A 27,500-nucleotide genomic window follows, 5' to 3' on the forward strand; every position below is an offset into this window, starting at 1 on the left:
AATTATGATAAAAAATATATATAAATAAACAACATAAACAGATACTCATAAGGCACTTACTTAGCACAGGAAGGTTGAACGTATCCACTTTAGTCTGTCCAAGAGCTTGATTTGTAGCATGACAAGTAAACATCATATCACGCTCAACCACCGGCACCTGCATGGTCATACGAGAAACCGTGAGGTAGCCCCCGTCTCCCGCCTTCTCGGTTCTCACGTGCGCCTGGGCTTTGGGCTGACCGTCCACCACCCAGGAAATCACGGCGGGAGGGTTCGAGTTTTCCGCAACACATGTGAGGGTGATGTTCTCACCCACTCGCGTCTCTGCTGGACCAGTGACGATCACCTTGTCGGGGGGAACTGGGGGAAGAAGAAAGGCTTGGTTAATAGAAACACTCGTGAAAATCAGGTCGTAACGATAACAATATCATGGAGTAAATGTAGAATATATATAATGTATATGTGTGGTGCATAAAACATATATATATATAATATATATATATATATGTATACATACACAATTACAACATACACGAACGCGCACTGACACATACAAACATATATACAGCCATGAATATTCAAACATATATATATATATATATATATACATATATATGTGTGTGTGTGTATATATATGTATATATATATACACACACACACACACACACACACACACACACACACACATATATATATATATATATATATATATATATATATATATATATATATATATATATATACACGTACCCACACATCCAGGCGTTTCAATTCTCCTACTCCAGTTACCTTAATACATTTATGAATTTTTCCTGCCAAATGGCTATTACCATAAAAAGACGTGCATATACGGTATACATATATATATATATATATATATATATATATATATATATACACACATATATATATGTGTGTATGCGCTTGTGTGTGTTATTATGACGTATGGAATTAATAAGTTCTACTGAGATTCGAACTCTTTCCTGAGCAACTGGTTATTATAAAGCAAGGACCATACCCTTGCGACGTGATAACTTTACATTTTGTAGGGTCTTCGTGGTGCAACGGTATGGTCCTTGCCTTATAATAAGCAGTCGCTCAGGCAAGGGTTCGAATCCCAGTATGAGAGTTCATTAATTAATTTTATATATACATATAAATACAGATATATATATATATATATATATATATATATATATATATATATATATATATACATACCAATTTTTGCGGTCCCTCCTTTGTCTGCATTTTAAGTTATAAAAGGTCATTATTTTGCATTTAATTTTATGTTTTTGTTCTCAGAACAACTTGAATCATTAGACGTGTGTGCGTGTGTTTACCTTTTTTATTTACCTAATTGTAGTATACAGGAAAGCAGAAACGCTCGATGGGTCCCGTGTGTGTGTGTGTGTGTGTGTGTGTGTGTGTGTGTGTGTGTGTGTGTGTGTGTGTGTGTGTGTGTGTGTGTGTGTGTGTGTGTGTGTGTGTGTGTGCGCGCGTATGTGTGTCGCGTAGGCGTAGGCAACCATGATCTGAACCTCATCCACACCTACGCCCACAACCTCGATGAGGTCCGAGACGCCCACAGCTGGGCGTGGTTACACTTTCATTTTCCGTGTGATTTGTCCCAACATCAAAACTATTTTCCACTCATTTTACTTTTCTCTCCTCCTCCTCCTTCTCCTCCTCTTCCTCCTCCTCCTCTCCGCCCTTCCCCTCTCTCCTCCCTTCGTCATCCAGCGTTGCTTCACTCTCTGGGCAAGCTCCCATACAGATGGCCTTCCATCCCACTCCAAACAGCTATGAATACTATGGGCGTACCCTTTGTCTCTTCCCTTCTCCCTTATTAAATACACACTTACCCTTATCCCCTTCCTGACCCCAGTTCTCTTACATTTCCCCTCCCTCTCCCCTTCCTCTTCCTCCTCCCCTTCTCCCTCTTCCCTTTCTCCTCCTCCTCCTCCTCCCCCTCTTCATCCTCCCTCTCTCTTCCCTCTTTTCTCCATATTTTATATACACACTTACCCTTCACTCCTCCCCCACACTAGTCCCCTCCCTCTTCTTCCTCCTCCTCCTCTTCACCCATCACCTCCTCTCCTCCCTCCTCCCTTCTGATACACACACTCACCCTTCACTCCTCCCCCAGTCTAGTCCTCTTACTTTACCCCTCCCTCTTCTTCCTCCTCCTCCTCTTCCTCTTCATCCTCCCACTCCTCTCCTCCCTCCCCCCTCCTTATACACACACTTACTCTTCACTCCTCCCTTACATTATCTCACACTCCTTCTCCTCCTCCTCCTCCTCATCTTTCTCTTCGCCCTTCCCTCCTCTCCTCCCTTCTTACATACACACTTACCCTTCACTCCTCCATCAGTCTAGTCCTCTTCCTCCTCCTCTTCCTCTTCACCTTCACCCTTCTCTCCTCCCTCCTCCCTCAGCCTAGTCCCCTTACATTATCCCTCCCTCCCTCTCCTCCTCTTTCTCTCGCTCTTCCCTCCTCCTCTCCTCCCTTCTTATACACACACCCCTCACTCCTCCCTTACATTATCCCTCCTCCCTCCCTCCCTCTCCTCCTCCTCTTTCTCTTCGTCCTTCCCTCCTCCTCTTCTCCCTTGTTACATACACACTTACCCTTCACTCCTCCATCATCCTTGTGCTCATAACACCAACTTTTTGTATTCCCTCTTTTTTTTATTTTTTATTCTTACGTTCTTTTCACGACAGTGTTTACAGTTTTCCACCCATACTTACCTTGAACGGCCCTTTTATGATTCCAATAAACTTTTTTTTCTCTTTTTCTCTTTTTTATTCTCTTTTTCTCTCCTTTAATTTTTTTTCTCCTGACAGGTTTTCCACATTCATCTTTCCTTATCTCTTCTCTGCTCTTTTCTCATCTTTCGTTATCTATGCTCTTTTCTCATTTTTCGTTATCTCTCCTCTGCTCTTTTCTCATCTTCTCTTATCTTTGCGCTTTTATAATTTTTCGTTATATCTCCTCTGCTCTCTTCTCATCTTTCGTTATCTCTCTCTGTTCTTTTCTTATCTTTCTTTATGTCTTCTTTGCTCTTTTCTCATATTTCATTATCTCTCCTTTTTTCATCTTTCGTTATCTCTTTTCTGCTCTTTTTTCAACTTTTGTTATCTCTCCTCTCCTTTTTTCCTTTCCCTTCCTCCCTCTCTTTTTTCTGGAGATGTGGACACCACGTTTCTTGGTCTTCTTCTTCTTCTTCTTCTTCTTCTTCTTTTTCTTCTTCTTCTTCTTCTCCTCCTCCTCTTCCTCCTCCTCCTTCTCTTTCTTCTTCTTCTCCTCCTCGTCTTTATTCTTCTTCAACTATTTCTATTATTATTTATACTAATACAACTATTATTACAGCTACTTGTTCTTTTGTTTTTCTCTTTTCTTTCTTTTCCTTTCTCCCTCCTCTCATTCCACACCTTCGTCTTCCCAGACACCTCATTTAAACATTCCCACTCCATTCCTTCTCCTCCCCTTTTTTCACCCCATTTCCTAAAATTTCTCCCCCCCCCCTTTGGCCCCCCTCCCCCAAAATGTCATCCCTTCTCCCCTTCCCCTCCCTCTTCTCCCATTCTTTTTTATTCCCCAAAATTTGGCCCCCCGCCCTTTTCTCCCCCTCCCCCTCCCCCTCTCCTCCCAATTCTTTTTTATTCCCCAAAATTTCGCCCTCGCCCTTGACTCCCCCCCTCCCCCCACTCCCCCTCATGGGCGTCTACCGTCGCCCCCTTCCCTCAACTTGTCCTAAGGTCATTAATCAACAAGAGGAGGGAGGGAATGTTCACGCATATAAATTACACACAAAATGCAATGAGCTAAAGCTTAAGAGAAAGCGTGGAGGGAGGGAGGGAGGGAGGGAGGAGGAAGAGAGAAAGAGAGGGGGGAAGTTGGTGGAGGAAAAGGAGAGGAGAAGGTAAGAAAGAGGAGGAAGGATGGAAAGAGAGAAGGAAGTTTGAAGAGGAGAGGGAGAGGAGAAGAGAGAGAGGATGAAGTTAGAGGAGGAGAGGGAGAGGAGAAGGTAAGAAAGAAAGAGGAAGAAGGGTGGAGAGAGAGAGAGAGAGAGAGAGAGAGAGAGAGAGAGAGAGAGGAGGAAGTTGGGAGAGGAGAGTGACAGCAGAAGAGAGAGGGGCCGAAGTTAGAGAGGGAGAGGAGAAGATAAGAAAGAAGAGGAGAGGGAGGAGAGAGAGTGTGGGAAGACATAGGATGAGAGGGAGAGGAAAATGTAAAAAAGAAGACGTACAGAGGAAGAGAGAGAAAAGATGGAGGGGAGAGGAGACGAGGGAAGGTAGGGAGGGTGGAGTTGGGAGGAGGAGAGGAAGAGGAGAAGGAAAGAAGGAGGAGGCAGGGAGGAGGAGAGAGGAGAAAGAAGTGGAGAAAATTATGTTGAAAGGAGATGGAGAGGAGATAAGAAAGAGGAGTTAGGGAGGAGAAGAGACGAAGGAGGAGAGAAGAGAGGAGAGGGAGGAGGATGTGGAGGTAAGGAGGAAAGGGGGAGAGTTAAGAAGAAGAACGCAGGGAGGAGGAAGTAGAGGAGTAAGAGGGAGTGAGGGAGGGAGAGAAGAAGGGAGGGAAAGGAGGGAGATAGGGAAGGGGTCAGGGAGATAGGGAGGGAGGACGGGAGGGAGGGAGTGAAGGAGGTAGGGATGGAGAGAGAGAAAGAGAGAGAGAGAGAGAGAGAGAGAGAGAGAGAGAGAGAGAGAGAGAGAGAGAGAGGAAGAAGTGGGAGGTTGGGGGGAAGGGAGACGCCTAACCTAGCCTTACTCTTAACCTAACTTAACCTAATCTTATTTAAGTTCCCGACAAGGCAAAGACTTACAACTGTGATACGAGGGGAGGGACATCGGCCTATGGTTGCTGAAGATCCAGAAAAAGAGAAAAAAAAAAGAGAGAGAGAGAGAGAGAGAGAGAGAGAGAGAGAGAGAGAGAGAGAGAGAGAGAGGAATGGGAGGGCGGGGGGGGGGATACAGATATTAAGAAAAAAACTGAACATAAGGTTTTAGTTTCCAATAACGTTTGTTTATTATGTTCCTGCTATTTTCATATTAAGAATTAATATTCTTTTTGTGTGATACTTTTTTTCTTCTCTTGTAAATTATTTTGACTTGAGGGGTCCATCATCGTCTGTCGAGAGATGGCGTTAGTGTACTATTTACAAGGACTATATAAACAACAGACGTTGAGAAAGGGAACAGAAAGAAGCCAGTCATAGTCATATCGCTGCATCTCATACACACATCGTGGCAAGAAGAGTAAAAAAAAAAAAAAAAAAAAAAAAAAAAAAAAAAAAAAAAAAAAAAAAAATGGAACCTGAGGTGGACTGGTGGAGTACTCCACATGATGGTAAAGTTGGGGATGAAGAAAAGACAAGACAAAGAAGTGTCAAGAAAGAAAATATATATAGAGAGAAGGATATAGATGCAAGAGGGAAGTAGGGAAGGAGGGAGGGAGATTGAGTGAGGCAGAATGGGGTAGAAGTAGAAGAAGATAAAGAGGAAGAAGAAGAGGAAGAAAAAGAAGTAAAAGAAAGAAGAAGAGGAAGAAGAAGAAGAAGAAGAAGAAGAAGAAGAAGAAGAAGAAGAAGAAAAAGAAGTAGAAGGAAAGAAGAGGAAGAAAAAGAAAAAGAAGAAAAGGAAAAATAAGAGGAAAAGTAAAAGGAGAAGAAGAAGAAGAAGAAGAAATATAAGAAGAAAAAAAGAAGAAAAAGAAAAAGAAGAAAAATAAAAATAAGAAAAAGTAAAAGAAGAAGAAATAAATAAGAAAAAGAAAAAGAAGAAGAAAAAGAAAATTAAGAGGAAAAGTAAAAAAGAATAAACTAAAAAAAGAACAATAACAAGAAGTATAACAAGTAGAAGTAGAAAAAATAAAAAGAATAAAACGGAAAACACAAAGGAGAAAAAAAAATAGGAAAATAAAAAATTGAAGGACAAGAAGCAAAAATTGAAGAAGTAGGAAACGAAAAAAAAGAGGAGATTAATAAGAAAACAAGAAGAAAAATAAGTACAAAAAAGAAAAGAACAAGAAGGAAAAAAGAAGAGAAAGTAGATAAAGAGGAAGAAGAAAAAGAGAAAGACCACGACTGTGAGCAGGGTATACAGTATTCTTGCATATAGATTGCTTTCAACTCTGCACTGAGCTAGTCAGCCCCCCTCCCACCTCCCACCTCCCACTCCCACTCCTCCTTCACTCCTCATCTCTTCCTGGTCCTTCTCCTCCTCCTTCTCTATTACCCTGACTCTCCCTCCCTCCTTCTTTTTCTCCTCCTCTTCCTCACTCCCTCCCTTCCTCTCTTTCTCTTCCCCTTTTTCATTCCCTCCTTCTCTTTCTTCTCCTCTTCCTCACTCCCTCCTCTCTTTCTCTTTCTCTTCCCCTTTCTCATTCCCTCCTTCTCTTTCTTCTCCTCTTCCTCACTCCTTCCTCTCTTCCCCTTTCTCATTCCCTCCTTCCCATTCTCCTCCTCTTCCTCATTCCCTCCCTCTTTCTCTTCTCCTTTCTCCTTCTCACCTTCCCTTCCGCCTCCTCTTGCTAACTCCCTTAATCACTCCCTCCCTCCCTCTCTTTCTCTTTCTCATTCCCTCCCTCCCTCTCTCTTCCCCTACCTCACTCCCTTACTCAGTCACTCATTCTTCCATTCATTCCCTCCCACTTACCATCCCTCCCTCCCTCCCTGCCCCTCCCTCCCTCCCTCAATCATTCACTCAATCCTTCCTTCTATCCCTCCCACTTACCACTAATCCTTCCTACTACTCCTCAATATTCCTCCCCTCACTCCCTCACTCCCTCTTTTTCCTCACTCACTCCTTCACCAAGAGAATTGGAGTGAGAAAGAGAAGGAGAAAGAAGAGAAAGTTAGATGAAAGGGGTGGTAGAAGAGAGAAGAGAGAAGAGAGGAGGAGGAGGAAGAGAAGGAAAACAGGAGGGAGAGGATGAAGGGGAGGGTGAGAAGGAAGAGGAGAAAGAGGAAAAGGGGAAGAAGATTTGACGAAGAAGACAAGAAGAAAGAGGAAGTACAAGAAGAAGAGAATGAGTTGGTAGAGGAGGAAGCTTAGAAGAACAAGGAGGAAGAAGAGGAGGAGGACAAGGAGGATTGATAGGGGAGAGAAAGAGGCTTATGAGAAGGACGTGAAGGCAGAGGAGATGCAAAGAGAGATAAAGAGGATGAAGTGGAGAGGATGACAAAGAGGTGACGAGTAAAACATTCAAAAAGAAGCACAAGACGACGACGACGACGACGACGACGACGACGACGACGAAGTCGACGAAGAAGAAGAAAAAGTGGAAGAAGAAGAAGATGTAGAAGATGAAAAGGATCAAAAGGAAGAAGAAAAAGAGGAAGAAGCTAAGGAAGAAAAAGAGGAAAACACGAAGAAAAAGAAAAATAACAAAAACAAGATCAAGAAGAAAAAAAGGAAGAAAAGGAAGAGGAAGAGGGAGAAGAATAGGAAGTATAAGAAGAGAAAGAATAAGAGGAATAAGACGAAGAATAAGAAGAGGAACAACAATAACTACAACAAGATCACGACGAAATACAAGAGGAAGAAGAGGAAGAAGAAGAAGAAGACGTAGAAGATGAAAAGGAACAAGAGGAAGAAGAAAAAGAGGAAGAAGCTAAGGAAGAAGAAGATGGAAAACACGAAGAAAAAGAAAAAGAACAAAAGCAAGATCAAGAAGAAAAAGAGGAAGAAAAGAAAGAAGAAGAAGAGGGAGAAGAATAGGAAGAATAAGAGGAGAAAGAATAAGAGGACTAAGACTAAGAATAAGAAGAGGAACAACAATAACAACAACATGATCAAGAAGAAATACAAGAGGAAGAAGAGCGAGAAGAATAAGAAGAGAAAGAAAAAGGAACATAAGATGAAGAAAAAGAAGAGGAACAACAACAACAACAAGATCAAGAAGAAATACAAGAGGAAGAAGAGGAAGAAGAATAGGAAGAATAAGAAGAGAAAGAATAAGAGGAATAAGACGAAGAAAAAGAAGAGGAACAACAACAACAAGACCAAGAAGAAGAAGAGGAAGAAGAGGAAGAGGAGGAGAAAGCCAGACTCCCGGAGGTGTGTACGCTTGGCCCAAGGGCAAGTCAGTGTTGAACTAAAGTGGATGCATTGTGTGGCTAAGTGGATGACTGACTCCGCTAAGGGCTAAGGCCTGGATGAGTAAGTCCTGAATTGGATCACCTTCCTCATGAGTGGATGAATAGAAGGGGAGTAGATGTCATTGGCAGAAAAAAATTGTAAATGAATATGATGAAAAAACGAAGATATATGAATAAACTAATGAGTAAATGAATAATAAGAAGAAGAAGAATAAATAATAAATAATAATGATAATGACAATACTTATTGTAAAGCATCATTTACAAGGGGCAAGTTGAGAGGCAAGTCAAGCGTGCAAGTTACTTGCTACAAGTTACTTGCCGTGTGTAAAGATGTGCTAGACAAAAATTGGGCGACCTGCCCAACTTTGTCAAGCAGATGTTTACACACGGCAAGTAACTTGTAGCAAGTAACTTGCACGCTTGACTTGCCTCTCAACTTGCCCCGTGTAAAGGATTATTATTATTATTATCATTATCATTATCATTATTATTATTATTATTAATAATAATGATAATAATGATGATAATAATAATATAATAATAACAATACTACTAATAATAATGATAACAAAAATAATAACAGTAATAATAATAATAATAATAATAATAATAATAACCATTATAATAATAATTGTAATAATAATGATAAAAAGAAAATCAAATCAAACTAAAACAAAGGGAGGCATGGATGACTCGTACAAAAGAAAACGAACAAATAATTTCAATGGTGTGGTTAACAAGTAAACGTGTGTGTGTGTGTGTGTGTGTGTGTGTGTGTGTGTGTGTGTGTGTGTGTGTGTGTGTGTGTGTGTGTATGCGTGTGTGCATGTGTGTGTACCCGGTCACACATGGCAGCGATAGACGGTCATGCATGGTTCACAATCACATTTGACCACAATTGCATGACGATTATGAAAACACTCGTACAGATGTGTGTGTGTGTGTGTGATTCACCATGGTCTTGGATCACGTGTCGGACTCGTGATCAACATCTATTTCTCTTCCCGGAAGAGAGCTCAGAGCTCATATATGACCGATCTATGGGTAATGTTGTGACCATACACGCACAATCACACACTTCCAACTCCCCGTCCACGAGAGTTGGAGTAACGACTCGCAGCGCAGCGATACTGAATTTTTTTCAGCCCTGGGCGGGATTCGATCCCGGACCACCGTAGTGGCGGCCACGAACGCTACCACTGCGCCATCAAGTCGTGTGTGTGTGTGTGTGTGCGCGCGCGTGTGTGTGTGTATGTGTGACCTACATACATACACGCTTAAGTCAAGGAGTGATGTACATTGGATTATTGTTTATAATATTTAATATAATTTTCCATGTGTTGTTTCCTTGCGAAATCCTACTCATGTAATACAGATAACAATACAGATTCAACACTCACATCATCATCCTGAACCATAATTTCCTTCTTATTCAGTCTATATAGCTTCTCCTTCGAGTAATAATTCTACTTATTGGAAACATTTACAATAATTTCATTTCCACTATTCCGAACGATTGGCCATCATATACGATTCGTTACGTCACAAAACTCCCCCTATCAGTAGGCTAGGGCGGTGCCCCTCACAGAGTATTTTGCATCGTGGAATTTAATGAACCATGTCCTTGGTCCAACTCGCTGGCGGAAACGTTCGAACTGCCGTCACCTTGACCTACGCCGTAAGCAGCGACGCTCTAATCCGCTTGGCCAGCGAGCATCCAACTAATTAGGTCACACAAAAAGTCGAATGATGTTTATTATTGATGAAGGTAGATGAAGAAGATATGGGTTTGGGTTCCAGTCTATTCCTGACTAATCTAGCTTTCCTTCGTCATTCCTCTGAAGAAGGGGCAAACTCAACACACACACACACACACGCGCACACACACACACACACACACACACACAAACACACACACACACACACACACATATATATATATATATATATACACACACACATATATATATATATATATATATATATATATATATATATATATATATATATACATATACGAGTAAATATATAGACTTCACACATAAGTTCTATGACTATGCTAAATACATATGACAGATTTTCATTAACTTGGTAAACAACTATCTATTATTTATTTTAATTTTGATGTTGGTGGTATGATGACTCAGACTACACCGGCAATATATGTATTAATATTAGATGTGGAACAAACTACACAACAACTCAGAGAAACATGATATGTGTGTTGTCGAATAGCGTTGGTGTGTGTGTGTGTGTGAGTGAAGTGACTCGTCTCTAGGTGTATGCACCCCGTTGAGATAATGAGGGAGGGGGGAGGAGGAAGGGGGTAAGACAACCCTCCAACCTTGAGGTACTGAGATGGGGGTGTTAAGTCAAGTGCAAGCTTGACGAAGGCAAGGTCATCATATTAAGACAACAGGGCAGGACTCTTAGTAATGGGTTTGAATTGGATAAATTTAGGTTTAAGAAGGAAATAGGCAAAAGCTGGTTTACCAACATAGTTGTTAACGAATGGAATAGACTTAGTAACCATGTAGTGAGCGCTGAAACTATCGGTTGTATTAAGAGAAGATGAGATAACTTTCTGGATGGGAATGACAGGTGGTAACGAACATGGAACTGCCTAGCATAGGCCTTATGGTTTCTTGCAGTCTCCTTCATTCTTATACTCTTATGCTCCCCAACAACCTTGAGGTTGGTGGAGGGGGGGGGAGGAATGAGCTGGTGAAACAGAATACCATAAGAATGGAGGAGAATGCAAGAGACCCCGTAAGGGCTACACAAGGGAATATCACATCACACCTATCATTGTGTGGTTGTGTGCTTTGACCTGGCCACGCCACTGTAATTGGGAAAGAAACCCGTGGGAACCCACATACACACATACATACACATATCAAATAACATACACAGACATATGAATGGTTTCTCTTCCATGACTCTGACCCAAGTGCGTATGAATTTCTGCATTCGATTGTATGACTATCGGCTTTGATGACGTGAACCGGAGTGCGTGGAGACTTGGTCCAATGAGTTCAGATGTATCAAACTACACAGATATCTAGAAGGAACTGTAGGGGTTGACAATTGAACGTTAATTGAAAACAATACAAGAATATTGGAGCGATTGATAGATTGCAAAGGGAGGACTGAAATGGTGAGGGAAGGCGGAGTTCAGTTGGACGGGATTGGTCGTAGGGTCACGAGGGGATTGGGGGGATGGGGGGGATTGGGGGTGAGTACACTAGGGGACTATTCGTATATTGTGTTGGGGGGGAGTGGAGGGCGTGGGGGGAAGATGAGGGTTATTGTGCTGGGGAGAAATTTGGTTTATCGGACACAGGGGGGAAGGTATGTAGTATATTGCTTTCTACCGGACGGAGTCCGTTGTTTCAGAAGGAATTTCTGTTCATTGTGGAAGGAGGGTGGGTATTGAGCTGCAATGGAATAAAGTGTATTCTGTCACTGACCTTGGCGTTTGTTCTGTGGCAGAAGAAATATGTTATGTGCTGACAGCGAGGAACTCTGTGTCATGTAACAAAAGTTCAGTGTTGCGTGATGAAAGAAGGATTTGTATTGTACTTGGAAACGTTTTGAGGAGTAAAATAATACAAAAACGTATCAAATATAAATATTTCTTTTGGATCAATTGTATAGTTGATCGTGGCTCGTGACACATGACCTAATCTTAACCAAACCAAACGTAACCTAACCTAACCTAACCATGTTAGTTGAGATGGATATTTTACAATTGATCCCTTCTCTTTTATGGAGAATCTGAAATTCGAAATCTCCAATATTCGGAACTTTTTATTTTTTTTTTTTATTTTTTATTAGAAAATGGATATGATGTCCAGGATGCTCGTTGGCCGACCGGGTTAGAGCGTCACTACTTGCGGCGGAGGTCGAGGTGACGGCAGTTCGATCTCGTCCGCCAGCGAGTTGGACCAAGGGCATGGCTCATTACATTCCACGCTACAAAGTCCTCTGTAAGGGGCACAGACTTAGCCTCCTGATAAGTGGTGTTCATGACGTTAATCTTAATCGTTCAACCAAATCAAGAGTCACTGAGTGATACTTGTTACCTTTTCATAATCCTGGCCAAAAAAAAAAAAAAAAAAAAAAAAAAAAAAAAAAAAAAAAAAAAAAAAAAAAAAAAAAAAAAAAAAAAAAAAAACAAGGGAGGAATCGTGAGTGATGAGCTTTGTGTAAGATGGGGGTCGTAAGGATTGCGTGAGTGGTAAGGAGTGGTGGGAAGAGTTCGCGGTGAGAGTTGTGGATGTCAAGAAGCTGAAGTGCTGGTCACTAGTCAATCAGGGTACTTATGTACTCAAGTACAATGTTCTCTCTCCTAGGAACACAAAAAGATCATTCTGAAGTAGTTTGATAGTGTGAGTACCTTTTTTTTCATCTTTTATCTTCTATTCTATTACTTCATCTATCCATTATTCTTATTCTTATCTTATTTATCTTATTCATGTATTTATCTATTTATTTATTATGTAGCTCTAGTAAATATCAACTTTGCTGAGAATGTATGGAAGAATTCGACCATGTAATTGGGAGGACTTAGAGGGGCTGGTAGCAAAAACTGCAATAAACCAAAGCTGGGCGCGTTCCTCGATGCGTTCCCAAACTATTAAAGCAATATAGGTGCCGGTATAGTATGTGGCCTACGGGACTTTTATTTCGGTATGAACCTGACTCTTAAGCTTTAATTGTTTGGGAGCGCTAACTGCGGCCAAACGAAAGCGGAACGCACCTAGGAACGCGCCCAGCGACACGAAGAGCTGGTGAGCTGAACATTTGTTATGTGTGAATTATTAACTTTTTATGTTATTCTTTAACACCAAATGTAACACCTTTATTTCAGTATTTTAGCAAGTCCTCTCTAAACCAGAAAGTTTTACAAATCTTCGTACTATTATTAAGAAATGTGCCTTGAAATAGTGCTATTGAACGATAGAATATGGACCATCAGAGAATTATTTAAATTGAATAATCTCTTTTCAGAATTTGTAGAAAGAATAGGAACAATGTTAATGAACAAGTTCTAGAAAAAGTATATTTTGTTATAAGCTGACAATATTAAAAAAAAATCTTCAGATTCAAGTTTGGATAACAAATACATAACCTATGCCTTAGGGTAGTGGGATTGAAAAAATGAATAAATAAAATAAATAAATGGATAAATAAATAGATAAATAAAAAATGGTGCAGATTTATGAAAGTAGTTTATAAAATGACCACGTTATATAAGCTTTCTATACACAAAGGGGCGTTAGTATTTTGGTTTCTTTCTTTCTTCCACACCAACCCTGTATTTTCATCTCTCCTAACATGAAGTTGTAAATAAAAAAATATATATATAAAGTTGCTATTTCTTCAGAAATTTAACTTCGTACGATGAAAGACGACATCGTGACGTCATGTCGCTTGTTCTCCTGAGAAGACGACTACAATAAGAAATAACGAGAGCAACGTACAAATCAAAATTACATTCCTTACCCAACAAACTCCTCAACTGCCTTGTCTATTCCAACCACCCTAACTTGTACACATTGCGTCTGTCACTCCTGACAATACAGAGACAAATCACTCTCTGGTACTCTGCAAAGCAGGATATAAGCGAGTGGTCAAGTAGGTACGGGAGTACTTCTCCCTTGTTGGCATCTGAGAGGGATGTCGGTTTTCAAAAATGCGGGCGGGAAGTTCGTAGTTTATGATTTGCTGTTACCCGTCTCGCATGAGTTAGATCGCTCAATGGCTGTTGCTGTATTGTCTGTGTATTTATTTGCATGTATGTGTTGTGTGTATACATGTAATGTATATGTATATATATCTCACGTACTCGACAAAAGAAAAAATATTGACAGTAAGAACTAGTGTGGGGAAAAACTTTTGCACGTGCCTGTACATGAATATGTATATATTGTATGTTATATGTATATGTACACGCACACATACACACATACACACGAGCTCTGAGCTCTCATCCGGGAGGTTAATAACTGTCGATCATGAGTCTAACACATGATCCAAGACCATGGTGAATCACACACACACAATATATATATATATATATATATATATATATATATATATATATATATATATATATATATATATATATATATATATGCATATAAACAGGCAATATATATTTCCACATTCTCTAGGATACATGCCTTCGCGTCTGCCGCTGAGGAACATCCATACAGAGGAAGTGTAGCAAAGACGCACTTAATTGACTTCGCGTCTGAAGCATAGCCCAAGTGCCCGGTCTCCTCTCTACGCCTCAATACCGGGGTCTCAAGCAAACAATACACATGTAAACGTTCTCGCTCTTCGTCTCGTTCTCCGTACCTCGAGCTGACTAACGCACGTTCCAACGTTCACAAATCCAGTGGCACATGCCTGGATCCCGTTCTCTCATGCATAGGAACGAGTAGGCGCCCCCCCCCACCCCACCCTCCTGCCCCCCTTCCTCTTACTCTCACTCACCCACGCTCGCTGATTCTCCACATACCCCGGCCCCCGTCCCCCGGCCCGGTCCGCCAGCTCCCTCACCCTTCCTATCGCACCTAACCCAGATCCTTTGAACGCGGGTCTGTTTATTTGCGTACTTAGACTTTCAAAGACACACACAAATAGACACACACGCGTACACATACACGGGTTGCCTGGGTAGGGCCAAGGGAAGGGCAGGAGCATGGTTAAGCTGGAAACTGGAAGAGGGGAAAAGAGAGGAAAGAGGAGAGGAGGCAATGAACCCAAAGAAAGGCTAGCGTGGAAAATATAGGAAAATGAAAACAGTTCCAGCGCTACAAGGTACATGATATGTATTTTGAGAAAAGGAACTAGAAAGGTTATGAAATAAAAATAAATGGAAGGAAGAGGAACCCATAGAAAAAAAAAAAAAAAAAATCAGGATTTTTTTAATCACCTTAAAAAAACTAGTAGGGTTTTTTATTTACAACTTCATATTGTGAGAGATGGTTACAAAGGCAGAGAAAAAGTGTGTGATGAAAATAGAGGGTTGGTGTGAGTGAAAAATATAAATCAAATACTAACATCCCTGCGTGTTTAGAAAGCTTATGTAACGTGGTCTTTACATAAACTACTTTCATAAGTCCGTGCCATTATTTATTTATCTAGTAGGATGGAGAAATAAGGACACGAAGACTAAAACCTAGAAAAAGGTGACTAGAAATTAGTGTGTAGATTTGAATATCCAGTGCAGGACCATCATTCTATTCCCTAGCGGGCGATACAGACTATCTCACTGTGGTTTAAATAAAATGAACAGCAGATCTTTGGTGTTAATTCATGGTATGAAAAAATAATAATAAATAAAATAAAGAAATATACATAAATCAAAATGGGATATCAAAATAAAAAAGGCGACAGAGAGAGAGAGAGAGAGAGAGAGAGAGAAGCACGGACTGACTCAGAAATAAGAGAACTATGATTCACTCTCATGACATGTGACTTATGGAAGACCCTGTATTAAGTAACGCCTTTGAAGTGAATACAAACTCTCGGCTCAATCCACACTTCCAGCAACTAAAGATCTATTGATAAGCCACGTCATACGCCCTTCGAAAAACACGTTTTCAAAACACTCCTTTTGGATACTAAGTTTTTATTGATGGAGATTTTATCATCAGCGCCACCCTTCGAAAAATATGTTTTCAAAATAGTCAGGCTGAGTGTTACGTGCCGTATTGATGTTTCATGTTTTGTTGACATGACAATCTATTGTCAATATGATCCAGTTCCTATTCATAAATTACTCTTTTGTGTTAGAAAGTCCTCTTTTTAGGATATCAATTCATGAATGAATGGGTTTGTGGTTTGTTTTAATATTTGCGTATGAGATCCATTGACAGAAGCTTTATCCTTGGTTTCAGTGGTTTGAATGATCTAATTTTTGTTTATTTTTTATTACTATCTACCTATCTATTATCATTTATTTATTCGTTATTTATTTATTTACATATTTCTGTTATCATTATCTACCTATTTATTATCATTCATTTATTTATTCATTATTTTTGTTGAGAGATTTTCAATTGGTTAACTGAAAGTTTTTGCTCCACAGGGATTCCCAGTTAGATAAGGTATATCTAGATTAGTTTAGGTTAAGATCCAACGCACCCTGGTGGCGTTCTCGGGAACTCGCTGGTCTCGCATTCGCTTAGTTGTGGGTTCGAATCCCGTGCTCCTCTCCGATTCCCAGCAGTGACTGTCACCTACCCCAACAGTCCCCAAAGTGCATAATAGAGCAAAGGCAAAGGCTTCAGCTACTAAGCGCCTCCTGGTGTAAGTTCATCACCTTTTTTCAGATATCCTATAGAATTGACCCTATCGAGACGTAAACAAGGAAAAACGGAGACCTGCACTTAGACTGATCTTTCGTACAGGATCTATTTGGCAATGACGTCAAGGCTTTGTGATCGCAAAGACTGACAGAAGAACATAAGAATGGAGGAGACCGAAAGAGAACATGAGGCCTACACTAGGCAGTTCCATGTCCATTACCACCTGTCATCCCTATTCCCCAAATCAGCTAATATTCTCTTAAAACAACCGATTGTTTCAGCACTCACTACATGGTTAATAAGTCTGTTACTTGAGGACAGAGAATGTCCACAAGGTTTTATAAACGTGGAAACCCTGGTTGGAGATCCTGATGAAGGTGAAGAGTCTACGCTACCGAAGTAGCCATGACATGAATGCTGAAACTACTGGTTGTTTTGAAAGAAGATTAGATAACTTTATGGATAGGGGATGATAGGTGGCAATGGACATGGAACTGCCTAGTGGAGGCCTTCTGGTCTTTTATAGTCCCATTTATTCTTATGTCTACCAAGATGCGATGACTAAACACAAATAAGTCACAAGATTTTGGTAAAGACATTTAACCATTTTTCGGTCAAATAATGTAAAGGGGAAAGGGGATTTTTACACAACATAAGCTGTCTATGAATTGGGAGAGGTTGGTACAACTTTTACTATAACGGACTTCCGAGAACCTTACTCAGCTAAGACGACGCCTTAAGAAGTCATTAAACTACAGAAACCTGCCTGTGTGTGCGATTGTGTGTGTGTGTGTGTGTGTGTGTGTGTGTGTGTGTGTGTGTGTGTGTGTGTGTGTGTGCGTGTGTGTATGCAGCTACTTCCTGAGCCCCTACACCAGCTTCCTGAGTGTTTACAAACAAATATCATCAACCATGCTGCTTCTCTTCAGCACCTTTGCTGTCGTCGTTGTCGTCGTCGTCGCCGTCATGTTACCAAAGTTGTTTTTAATGAATTGTCATTCCCTTCCTTGTTGACATCATCACTGCCCGATATCGTATGCATATCAGATATATATATATATATATATATATATATATATATATATATATACATATATATATGTATATATATATATATGTATATATATATGTATATCTGATCATTTTTATGACAGTCGCATGTAGGATTCGAACCCACTGCTTCAGCCACCGTAAGATAACCTTCGAATCCTACATGCGACTGTCATAAGAATGATCAGATTAATGTCGCTGTCACTAGCGAATTTCTCTCGTATATATATATATATATATATATATATATATATATATATATATATTATATATAAAACCACACGATATCCTACTATATACTGGTGGCATAACCGTAGCGTGCTGGTCTCGTATTCGCCTAGTTGTGGGTTCGAATCCTGCACTTCTCTCCGATTCCCAGCAGTGTCTGTTAATTACCTGCACCAACAGTCCCAAAAGCGCACACAGGGCAAAGGTGACGGCTTCGGCCGCAGCTACTAAGCGGCTCCTGGCGTAGGTTTCTCCCCATTACCTACCTTTCCCTACGACAGGAGGCGCTGAGTAGCTGCGGCCGAAGCCGTCACCTTTGCCCTATGAGCTTTGGGAAAGGTAAATGTCATTGCAGGGGTGATCTAATAGACGTATTGAAATGGGACAAGGGCTTTAACAAAAGTGGTGCAGACAAGGTCATCATATTAAGACAGCAGGGTAGGACTTATGGTAATGGATTCAAATTGGACACATTTAGATTTAAGAAGAAAATAGTCAAGAACTGGTTTACCATTAGATTGGTTAATGAATAGAATAGACTTAATAAGCATAAAGTGAGCATTGAAACAACTGGTTGTTTTAAGAGATGGTTAGATAATTTTATGGATGAAGATGATACGTGGTGATGGACATGGATCTGCCTATTGTAGGCCTTATGGTGTCTTACAGTCGCATCCATTCTTATGGTCTTATCCCTTTGGCATCCTGGTGCACGCTTGGTGGCGCCAATGTCAATCACACAATCGGCGCCAGTTGACATTTTGTCTCAGTTGCCGTCAGTTGATTTATACAATTTCTTCGGTTGCAGGGGAGGTCAGAATTCCTCAACTCTGTCCATCCATTTTCTATTTATATTTTCAAAAGATACAAAACTTTTTCTCTCTTCGTGTCTTTTTCTTTTTGTTTTAACTTTTATTTTTATCTTTTTTTTTATTCGTTTATTTATTTTTTTCATGAGTAGGAAGACTCCGTTGACGGAAAATTATATTTCGAATACGCTTTTACGATGTCAATATTGTCGTGATTTTGTTTGTTTTTGCTCTTCTTTCTTATCCTATGATCTCTCTCTCTCTCCACCCCTCTCTCTCTCTCTCTCTCTCTTTCTCTCTCTCTCTTCCCTTCTTTATCGACGAATTTCTTTATCTTCTCTCGTTATTCATTGGTCTTCCCGTCTTCTGTGATTGCCAGTTCTTCTTCCTTTAATTCCGTCCCAATCCTCTATTTATACAGCAATCAACTACGTTAATGTTTCCTCTCTGTCTCTCTCTCTCTATCTATCTATCTCTCTTTTCAACCCTTTGCCAACTTACTAAATTTTGCAATCAACTATATTACTAGCTCTCTCTTTTCATTTTGTCTTTCTTCTCAAACTTTCGCTATACTATATTTTGCAATTAACTACGTTACTAGCCCTTCTACTACATATTTGCAATTAACTGAGTTACTAGCTCTTCTCTCTCTCTCCCTCTTTTCCTCTTCTCAAACCTTCGCCATCTTACTGATTACTTTGTTCGAACAAATACGTTACTTGCTCTTCTCTCTCTCTCTCTCTCTCTCTCTCTCTCTCTTCTCAAACCTTCGCCATCTTACTGATTACCTTGTTCGAACAAATACGTTACTTGCTCTTCTCTCTCTCTCTCTCTCTCTCTCTTCTCAAACCTTCGCCATCTTACTGACTACCTTGTTCAAACAACTACGTTACTTGCTATTCTCTCTCTCTCTCTCTTTCTCACTTTCTCACTTCTCAATCCTTCGCCATCTTACCACCTTTTACAACCACGTTACTAACTCTTCTCTCTCTCTCTCTTTCTCTTTCTTCTCAAACCTTCGCCACTTTACTCACTACCTTGTTCAGACAACTACGTTACCAGCTCTTCTCTCTCTCTCTCTCTCCCTCTCTTTTCTTTGACCTCCACGAACTTCCTTACTCTTTCGTACTCAATTTTATTTTTAATAATTTCTCTAATTCACTTCGTCTCTTCTCTCATTTTGCATTCTTTCATAACACCTTGTTTACAATTACCCTTTCTCATCGTCCTCTCCTTATCTTGTCTTTATCTTCTTACTTCTTATCTCCTTCTTTCGCTTGGTTTTATTTACCTTCTTCATGAATACATGTTCCTTCATTTTATGTCTTACTTAATTTTTGTTTTTACATTTGAGTCGCCTAAGTTTTGCTTCTTGTTATATCCCCTTCCTTTACTAAGTCATTTTATCATTATTATTATTATTATTTAATTATTATAAATTACATTATCAGTAATTAATTACATTCTTTATTTACTATTACACTTTGTCATTATTCTTTGTTTTCATATTTTTTGTCTTTAATGTATCTTATTATTCAGTAATTATCAACATTCCTAAGAGCATAAGGATATAAAAATGAAGGAGACTGCAAGAGACCATAAAGCTTACACTAAGCAGTTCCATGTCCCTAACCACCTGTCATTTCTATCCATAAAGATATCTTACCTTCTGTACAAGCAACTGTTTCAGTGGTTACAACTTGGTTAGTAAGTCTATTCCATTCGTTTACCTCTCTATTGGTCAACCAACTCTTGTCTATTTCCTTCTTCAACTTAAACCTAAATTCTTGAATACCCTCGTATTGTTGCTATCATCTTTCCATTTTGTAATTTTTCTCTATTCCAGCGTTTCTCAACCCTTTTACCCTTGCGTATCCTTTAAAATAAATTGCATGTCTCAAGGAACTCCTGCGCGTAAAAAAAAAACAAAAAAAAAAAACATATATATATATATCATATCTTTCTCATTCTATTTTCATCGTAATAATAGGTCAGATAGGATGATGTCTATATTACATTATTACAATAACCAAGAATATGTGCTTGTTCGATTATATTACGTATATGAAATTAAATGAAAAATCAAATGTGGATTAGCTTATCTCACTTGTTCTTGCGAAACCTTTAGGGACCTTTTGCGGAACCTTAGGGTTCCGGGGAACCCTGGTTGAGAAGCGTTGCTTTATTCACTTAAATAATTTCTTTGTAATTTCCTTTCCCACTTCCAACGCTTTCCTTCACTTTAATCCATTAGTTTTATATTTTCTTTTTTCCCTCTTCCCCCTTTCCTTCTTCCCTTCCTTTGTATCTCCCTTCATCAATCTCTTTCCTAATTTTCTCACATTTTTATACTTTTTTCTCATTTCCTCGTCTTAATTACATATCCGTACCTCTCCCCTTCTTCATACCATCCTTCATACAATCCCTTCTTCATACCATCCCTTCTTCATACCATCCTTCATATCATCCCTTCTTCATACCAACCCTTCTTCATACCATCCTAACTATCACTTTTTCTCCCCTTCTCTCTCTTCACATTTTATCTCACTTTCACTTTTAACACGATTTTCCATTGGTAACAGGACAGAAGCGCTGGTGAACTACAGACCATAACAACAACAATAGCAACAATAACTACAACTCCATTTCTCCAGCTTTTGTGTGAATGAGATTTAGATAACCACTGTAAGATTGTAGCAGGTCATCTATGTATGATTGCCCTCGATTTCTTATGAAAACAAACAAGACAAATTTCATGTAATTTACGTGACCAATAAAGAATTTTTTTTATTCATTTATTATCATTTTTATTGAATATATTTCCTTCACAGCTCCTCCTTCTACATACTTCCCCAACAAAATCGCCATTTCTTCCTTTTCATATTAGATATCATTTATTGCTTCTACTCTCAACACCATTTCTCATTGTTAAGAAGAAAGAAGCGCAGGTTAAATACAACCCATAACAACAACAACAGCAGCAGCAAAAACTCAATTTCTATTTCTATTTTCAACTTAATTTCCCCCTCTTGTATCAGGATATAAGCGTTGGTAAACTACATCCCCTAACAACAACAACAACAACGACAACAACAACAATACCAACAACAACAACTCACTTTCTACTTCTAATTACAACATAATTTCCCCACTTGTATCGGGATATAGCTGTTGGTAAACCACATCGCCTTACAACATCAACACCAACAACAACAACAACTCACTTTCTACTTCTAATTACAACACAATTTCCTCACTTGTATCAAGATAAGCAGTGGGAAACTACATTCCCTAACAACAACAACAACAACAACACTGGAAATCCTTTCCTTCACCTACGGGAACTTTAGCCTTGTAAGGGCTCGACATTATTAAGAGGATTTCTCAAATTGCCATGTCCTGTGTGCCAGAATTCCCCTTCATATCCACAGACTATTACAAGACTGTACGACCCAAATCCGCCTAATAGGTAACAATAATACTCAGAATGGTATTTCAGTTTCTTATATTTTCGTTCACAAGTGCCTTAAGTTGCCTTAAGTTTGATTCAAAACTATTCCAATTAAGGTTAATCTAATGTATATATATATATATATATATATATATATATATATATATATATATGTATATATATATACATATATATATATATATATATATATATATATATATATATATGTATGGATATGTATATATATATATATATATACATATATACATATATATATATATATATATATATATTTATATATATTCCAAAGACGTTATTACTCTAATAATGAACATAAAGATGTTTGACATTAACTTTAATGAGATATATATGTTTCTTATATTTTCGTTCACAAGTGTCTAAGTTTAATTCAAAACTATTCCACTTAAGTTCAATTGAAGAAAAAAAGGACATTATTCTAACAATGTTTGGCACAATGTTCGAAACGAGTGGGAATTATCAGTGTAGTCACTGAAAAGAGAGAGAGAAAAAGAGAGAGAGAGAAAGAGAGAGAAAACAAGCTCTCTCCTCTTGCTTGCCCTCCCAAAAGCTACGAACGAAATTGAGGCATTTTTCAAAATGCTTCGTACATTACAGCCTCTTTCCGTTTACTTCTTCCGTTTGCATTTGCCCTTAAGCACCACAATCTCATTTATGTTTTTGAAAGATGAAAAACCAAAGCCGAATTTCCAAAATACACAGAAATCTAGAATCCTTAAATGTACTGCTGACTTAATTCTAGAGAAGACTCAAGATTTTTGTTTGTGAATTTTGTAAAAAAAAAAAAAAAAAAAAAAAAAAAAAAAAAAAAAAAAAAAAAAAAAAAAAAAAAAAAAAAAAAAAAAAAAAAAAAAAATTATAGCCTCGATCCATTTTATTTGTAAACACAATCCTCGTGCCTGCTAAAGCACACCAACACTTTCCCGTTTTCTTTTTTTTAGATGATCAAACTACTCCGTTTTCTTTAACTACGTGCAACCACTTTCCATTTTCTTTGTGCTACAGAAAACCACTTTCCTTTTTTTTTGCAACATAAACCACTTTCCGTTTTCTTTAGCTATACACAAACCACTTCCCATTTTCTTTCTGCTACAGAAGCATACAACCACTTTCCGTTTTCTTTAACTACGTACAACCACTTTCCATTTTCTTTGTGCTACAGAAAACCACTTTCCTTTTTTTTTTTGCAACATGCAACCACTTTCCGTTTTCTTTAGCTATACACAAACCACTTCTCATTTTCTATAACGGGTTTTCTTCCTCGCAATTCGGTTTACCTTTGACTCTGTCTATCTTCCAACATAGGAGGTAGGAGGCTGTCAGCTAGCCAACATAGGAAGTAGGAGGCCGCTAGCCAGCCAATAATGCAGTCAAACAGTCAACTAGTCAATCGATCTTCAACTTCACAACTAAACTCCTTTCAGACTTTTTCATCTGTTAGTTTATGTTTCAGTGGTGGAAAAGGTGTTACCTTTTTTTCTTCTTCTTCTTTTTCTTCTTTTCCTCCTTTTTCTTTTTCTTCTTCTTTTTCGTTTTTTTTTTTTTTTTTTTCCTTGGGTCCTTCCAGTGTGGAATTCTTAAATAATTCACATATTGCGGATTTAAATGTTACCCAAAGATGCAGAAACAAGAGGCCATACATATTCAGATTCAGAACACATATACAGGTCTGTATACACACATACATACATACATCACACACACAAATACACATACACACACACACACACATATATATATATATATATATATATATATATATACACAGAAACACACACACACATAACACAAACAAACAAACATGCACACACACACAAACCCAAATTGTTTCCTTGTTTCGGTTGTTGCTTTTGCTCCTCCCCTCCTCCTCCTCCTCTTCTTCTTCATTTTCTTCTTCTCTTACTCCTCCTCCTCCTCCCACACCCTCCTCTCTTCCCTTTCTTATCCATCTTCTTTTTCTTTGATTTTTACACAGCACAACCATTTCCTCATCTCACCGCACTCTCTCCTCTCTTCCTCTTCTTCTTCCACCTCCTCTTCCTCTTCTTTTTATTTCTTCTTCTTTGAGTTTTACCAATCATCACTATCTCCTTATCTCACCCCGTTCCCTCCTCTCTTCCTCCTGCTCTTCTTATTCTTCTTTTTCTTCATTTTTTTTATTTTTATCCATCACCACCATCTCCTCATCTTACTCCACTCCTTCTCTTCTCTTCTCTTCTTGTTGGAGTTTTACCCACCACCACTCTCCTTCTATTCCTCCTCTCACCCCATCCTTTCCTCTCTGCTTCTTCTTCTTCAGCTTCCTCCTCCTCCTCCTCTTCTTCTTCTTCTTCTGCTTTCTCCTCTTCTTTTTCTTCTTCCATTACTTCTTCTTCTTCCTCTTCCTCCTCTTCCTTTTCTTCTTCTTCTTCTTCTTCTGCTTTCTCCTCTTCTTCTTCCTTTTCTTCTTCTTCCTTTTCTTCTTCTTCCTCTTCATCCTCTTCTTTTTCTTCTTCTTCCTCTTGCTTCTATTTTTCTTCTTCTTCTTCTTCTTCTTCTTTGTCTTCTTTCTTCTTTGGCGGACTCTTGGTTGATCCCAAGCCCCTTCAGACTCCGGGCTTACCATCAAATAAGGCCCGAGATTCCGGGGGGCTTTTCTCGCCCGGACACCACCATCACGCCCAGAATCTGCCGGTTCCGGAAATTAGACCAGTTTACTTCTTAACCGGAAGGAGCCAAGTGTTCTTTGGTGAGTCCAGGATCTCCCCGGATTCGGAAAAAGTACTTTTTATATATATATTTTTTTCTTTTTATTTTTGTCTTATCTTTAGGTAGGTTTTGTGTGTGTGTGTGTGTGTGTGTGTGTGTGTGTGTGTGTGTATGTGTGTTTGTGCGCGCGCGTGTATGTGTGTGTGTGTGTGTATGTATATTTGTATGATTGTGTGTGTGTGTGTGTCTGTGTCTGTGTGTATGTGTGTGTGCGCGCGCGTGTATGTGTGTGTGTATATTTATTTGTATGATTGTGTGTGTGTGTGTGTGTGTGTGTGTGTGTGTGTGTGTGTGTGTGTGTGTGTGTGTGTGTGTATGTGTGTTTGTGCGCGCGCGTGTATGTGTGTGTGTGTGTATGTTTATTTGTATGATTGTGTGTGTGTGTGTGTGTGTGTGTGTGTGTGTGTATGTGTGTTTGTGCGCGCGAGTGTATGTGTGTGTGTATGTTTATTTGTATGATTGTGTGTGTGTGTGTGTGTGTGTGTGTGTGTGTGTGTGTGTGTGTGTGTGTGTTTATGCGCGTGCGTATGTGTATGTATGTGTGCGTGTATATATTCTTATTCTTATTAATTTTAGGTGTTCATGTTTATATGTGTGCTTGTGTGCGTGTATATATTCTTATTCTTATTAATTTTAGGTGTTCATGTTTATATGTGTGCTTGTGTGCGTGTGTGTACGTGTGTGTATGTATGTACGTGTATGTGAGCATGTGCACATGTGTGTCTCTTGCACTGCAGCAAAATCACGTTTTTTGTTTGGATTTCATTGTTTGTATTTGTTCCAAGGTTCTCCTTTGCAGAAGAAGATTTCGTCGCAGTTAACTTCAGAATTCTTTCTCCATTTTTTTTTTTTTTTTTTTTGCCAAAACCACTTTACAGATTTTCTGTTTATTCTGTATACAAGTTGGTTCTCACGGCAGGGTTCAAACGCGGACTATTGAATAAATAAAAAGAGGCCATTTCCCAAAGCGATATTTTTGTGTACATGCGCACACGCACCCGTAGACGCGTACAGAGAAACACCGAAAATGGACCCTCACACGCACATGTACGCAAGCGCGCGCGTACACACATACACACACACACATACACGCACACACACACGCACACACACAAGAAAAACAATTATGCTGAAGGATACAAAGACGGGTCACCACGAGCATAGCTCCCTTCCCATTTAATGCAACTAGGTAGATACATGCGGAAATACACGCACCTAGCATGCGCGTACACACACACACACACACACACACACACACACACACACACACACACACACACACACACACACACACACACACACACACAAACACACACATACACACACACGCGCGCGAGCTCGCCTAACGTACACTTACACGTGTATACACACTAAAACAAGTAAAAAGAAACACTACCTAACATATTATAAAACATATATATATACATATATATATATTATATACATATATATATATATATATATATATATATATAGAGAGAGAGAGAGAGAGAGAGAGAGAGAGACGGAAGGAGAGAGTGGGGAGGATACACTACGATAATATAAACAAATTTCTGTCCTGGTCTTCATTCCTTCCACTGCATACTGAAAGCCACTTATGCGTAAAAACTCCCGTTAAAGGCAGTTTTATATCGATTATGGTAATGATGGTAGAAAATAATGGTATTACTAAGAAAAGATACTTTAAGTTTTCAGATTGATAAAAATAGTATTTTCAGAAAAGAAAAATTATGTTAATATTGTTATATATATAGATACTGTAAGAGTTTTTTGTGTTTGTTTTCTGTATTGATATACAATATCGACAGTCTCAGAAAATTCTCTTATATATATAAACGCACACACACACACACACACACACACACACACACACACACCTGCTCGGTGGCGGATTGGTAAAGCATTGGCCTCACAAGCCAGAGAACCGGGGTTCGATTCCCCGGCCGGGCGGAGATAAGTTGGGTTTGTCTCCTTTCACGTGTAACCCCTGTTCACCTAGCAGTGAGTAGGTACGGGACGTTAGTCAAGGAGTTGTGACCTTGCTGTCCCGGTGTGTGGTGTGTGAGTGGTCTCAGACCTACCCAGAGATCGGCAAATAATGAGCTCTGAGCTCACTGCCGTAGGGTGGTGTCTGGCTGTCTCGACAGAGACTGCAGCAGATCCGAGGTGAATACACACACACACACACACATCCCTTGGCATCCTACCATTATACATTCCAAGTTTACATTATATCATTACTCTATACCAGCTCAAAACGTGTGTGTGTATGCGTATGCTCGTGTGTATGTATGCATGTGTGTATGTATGCGTGTATGTGTGTGTTTGTGTGCACATTCGCACACAACCGATAATATACTCGTACGTGATTACATTTGCCAAGAAGGGGAAACCATGTAAGACTCTCCAACGCCCTCAGGTATTTTGTACCTAAAAGATTGATCATACTTACTGAAACGACGCTGTAAGTGATATGGAAGGGTAGCAAAAGAACGAAGACAGAAGAAAAAAAAAAAAAAAAAAAAAAAAAAATTGAAGGAATGGATTATTGGGAAGTCAGCATCAGGATGGGAGATGTCGGGGGAGAGGGGGGAGGTTACGGGTGTTGGGGAGATATATAGGGGTACTACGTATGTGGGTGACACTTGGCGTGGGTGGGGGGGATGGGTAGAGGGGGGGGGGAAGGGGGCATATCCATTGAATCCAGTGGCTTTCAAGTGGTGGTTGACAATTTCTCGTTTT

General features: G+C 39.4%; 1 protein-coding gene across 4 annotated transcripts in view; it reads right to left on the reverse strand.

Annotated features, from left to right (window-relative positions):
* LOC143036592 (nephrin-like) overlaps positions 1-27,500 on the reverse strand; it is a 1,505,960-nt gene that overhangs the window by 341,339 nt on the left and 1,137,121 nt on the right. For all 4 annotated transcript variants that reach the window (XM_076204155.1, XM_076204154.1, XM_076204153.1 and 1 more), the window contains exon 7: positions 61-360. In XM_076204155.1, the coding sequence (XP_076060270.1) occupies positions 61-360 (300 nt within the window). The remainder of the gene's footprint in view (positions 1-60; positions 361-27,500) is intronic.

The sequence above is a fragment of the Oratosquilla oratoria genome, chromosome 20, assembly GCF_046742065.1.
Source record: "Oratosquilla oratoria isolate Oo_2021 chromosome 20, ASM4674206v1, whole genome shotgun sequence".
Classification (NCBI taxonomy): Eukaryota; Metazoa; Arthropoda; class Malacostraca; order Stomatopoda; family Squillidae; genus Oratosquilla; species Oratosquilla oratoria.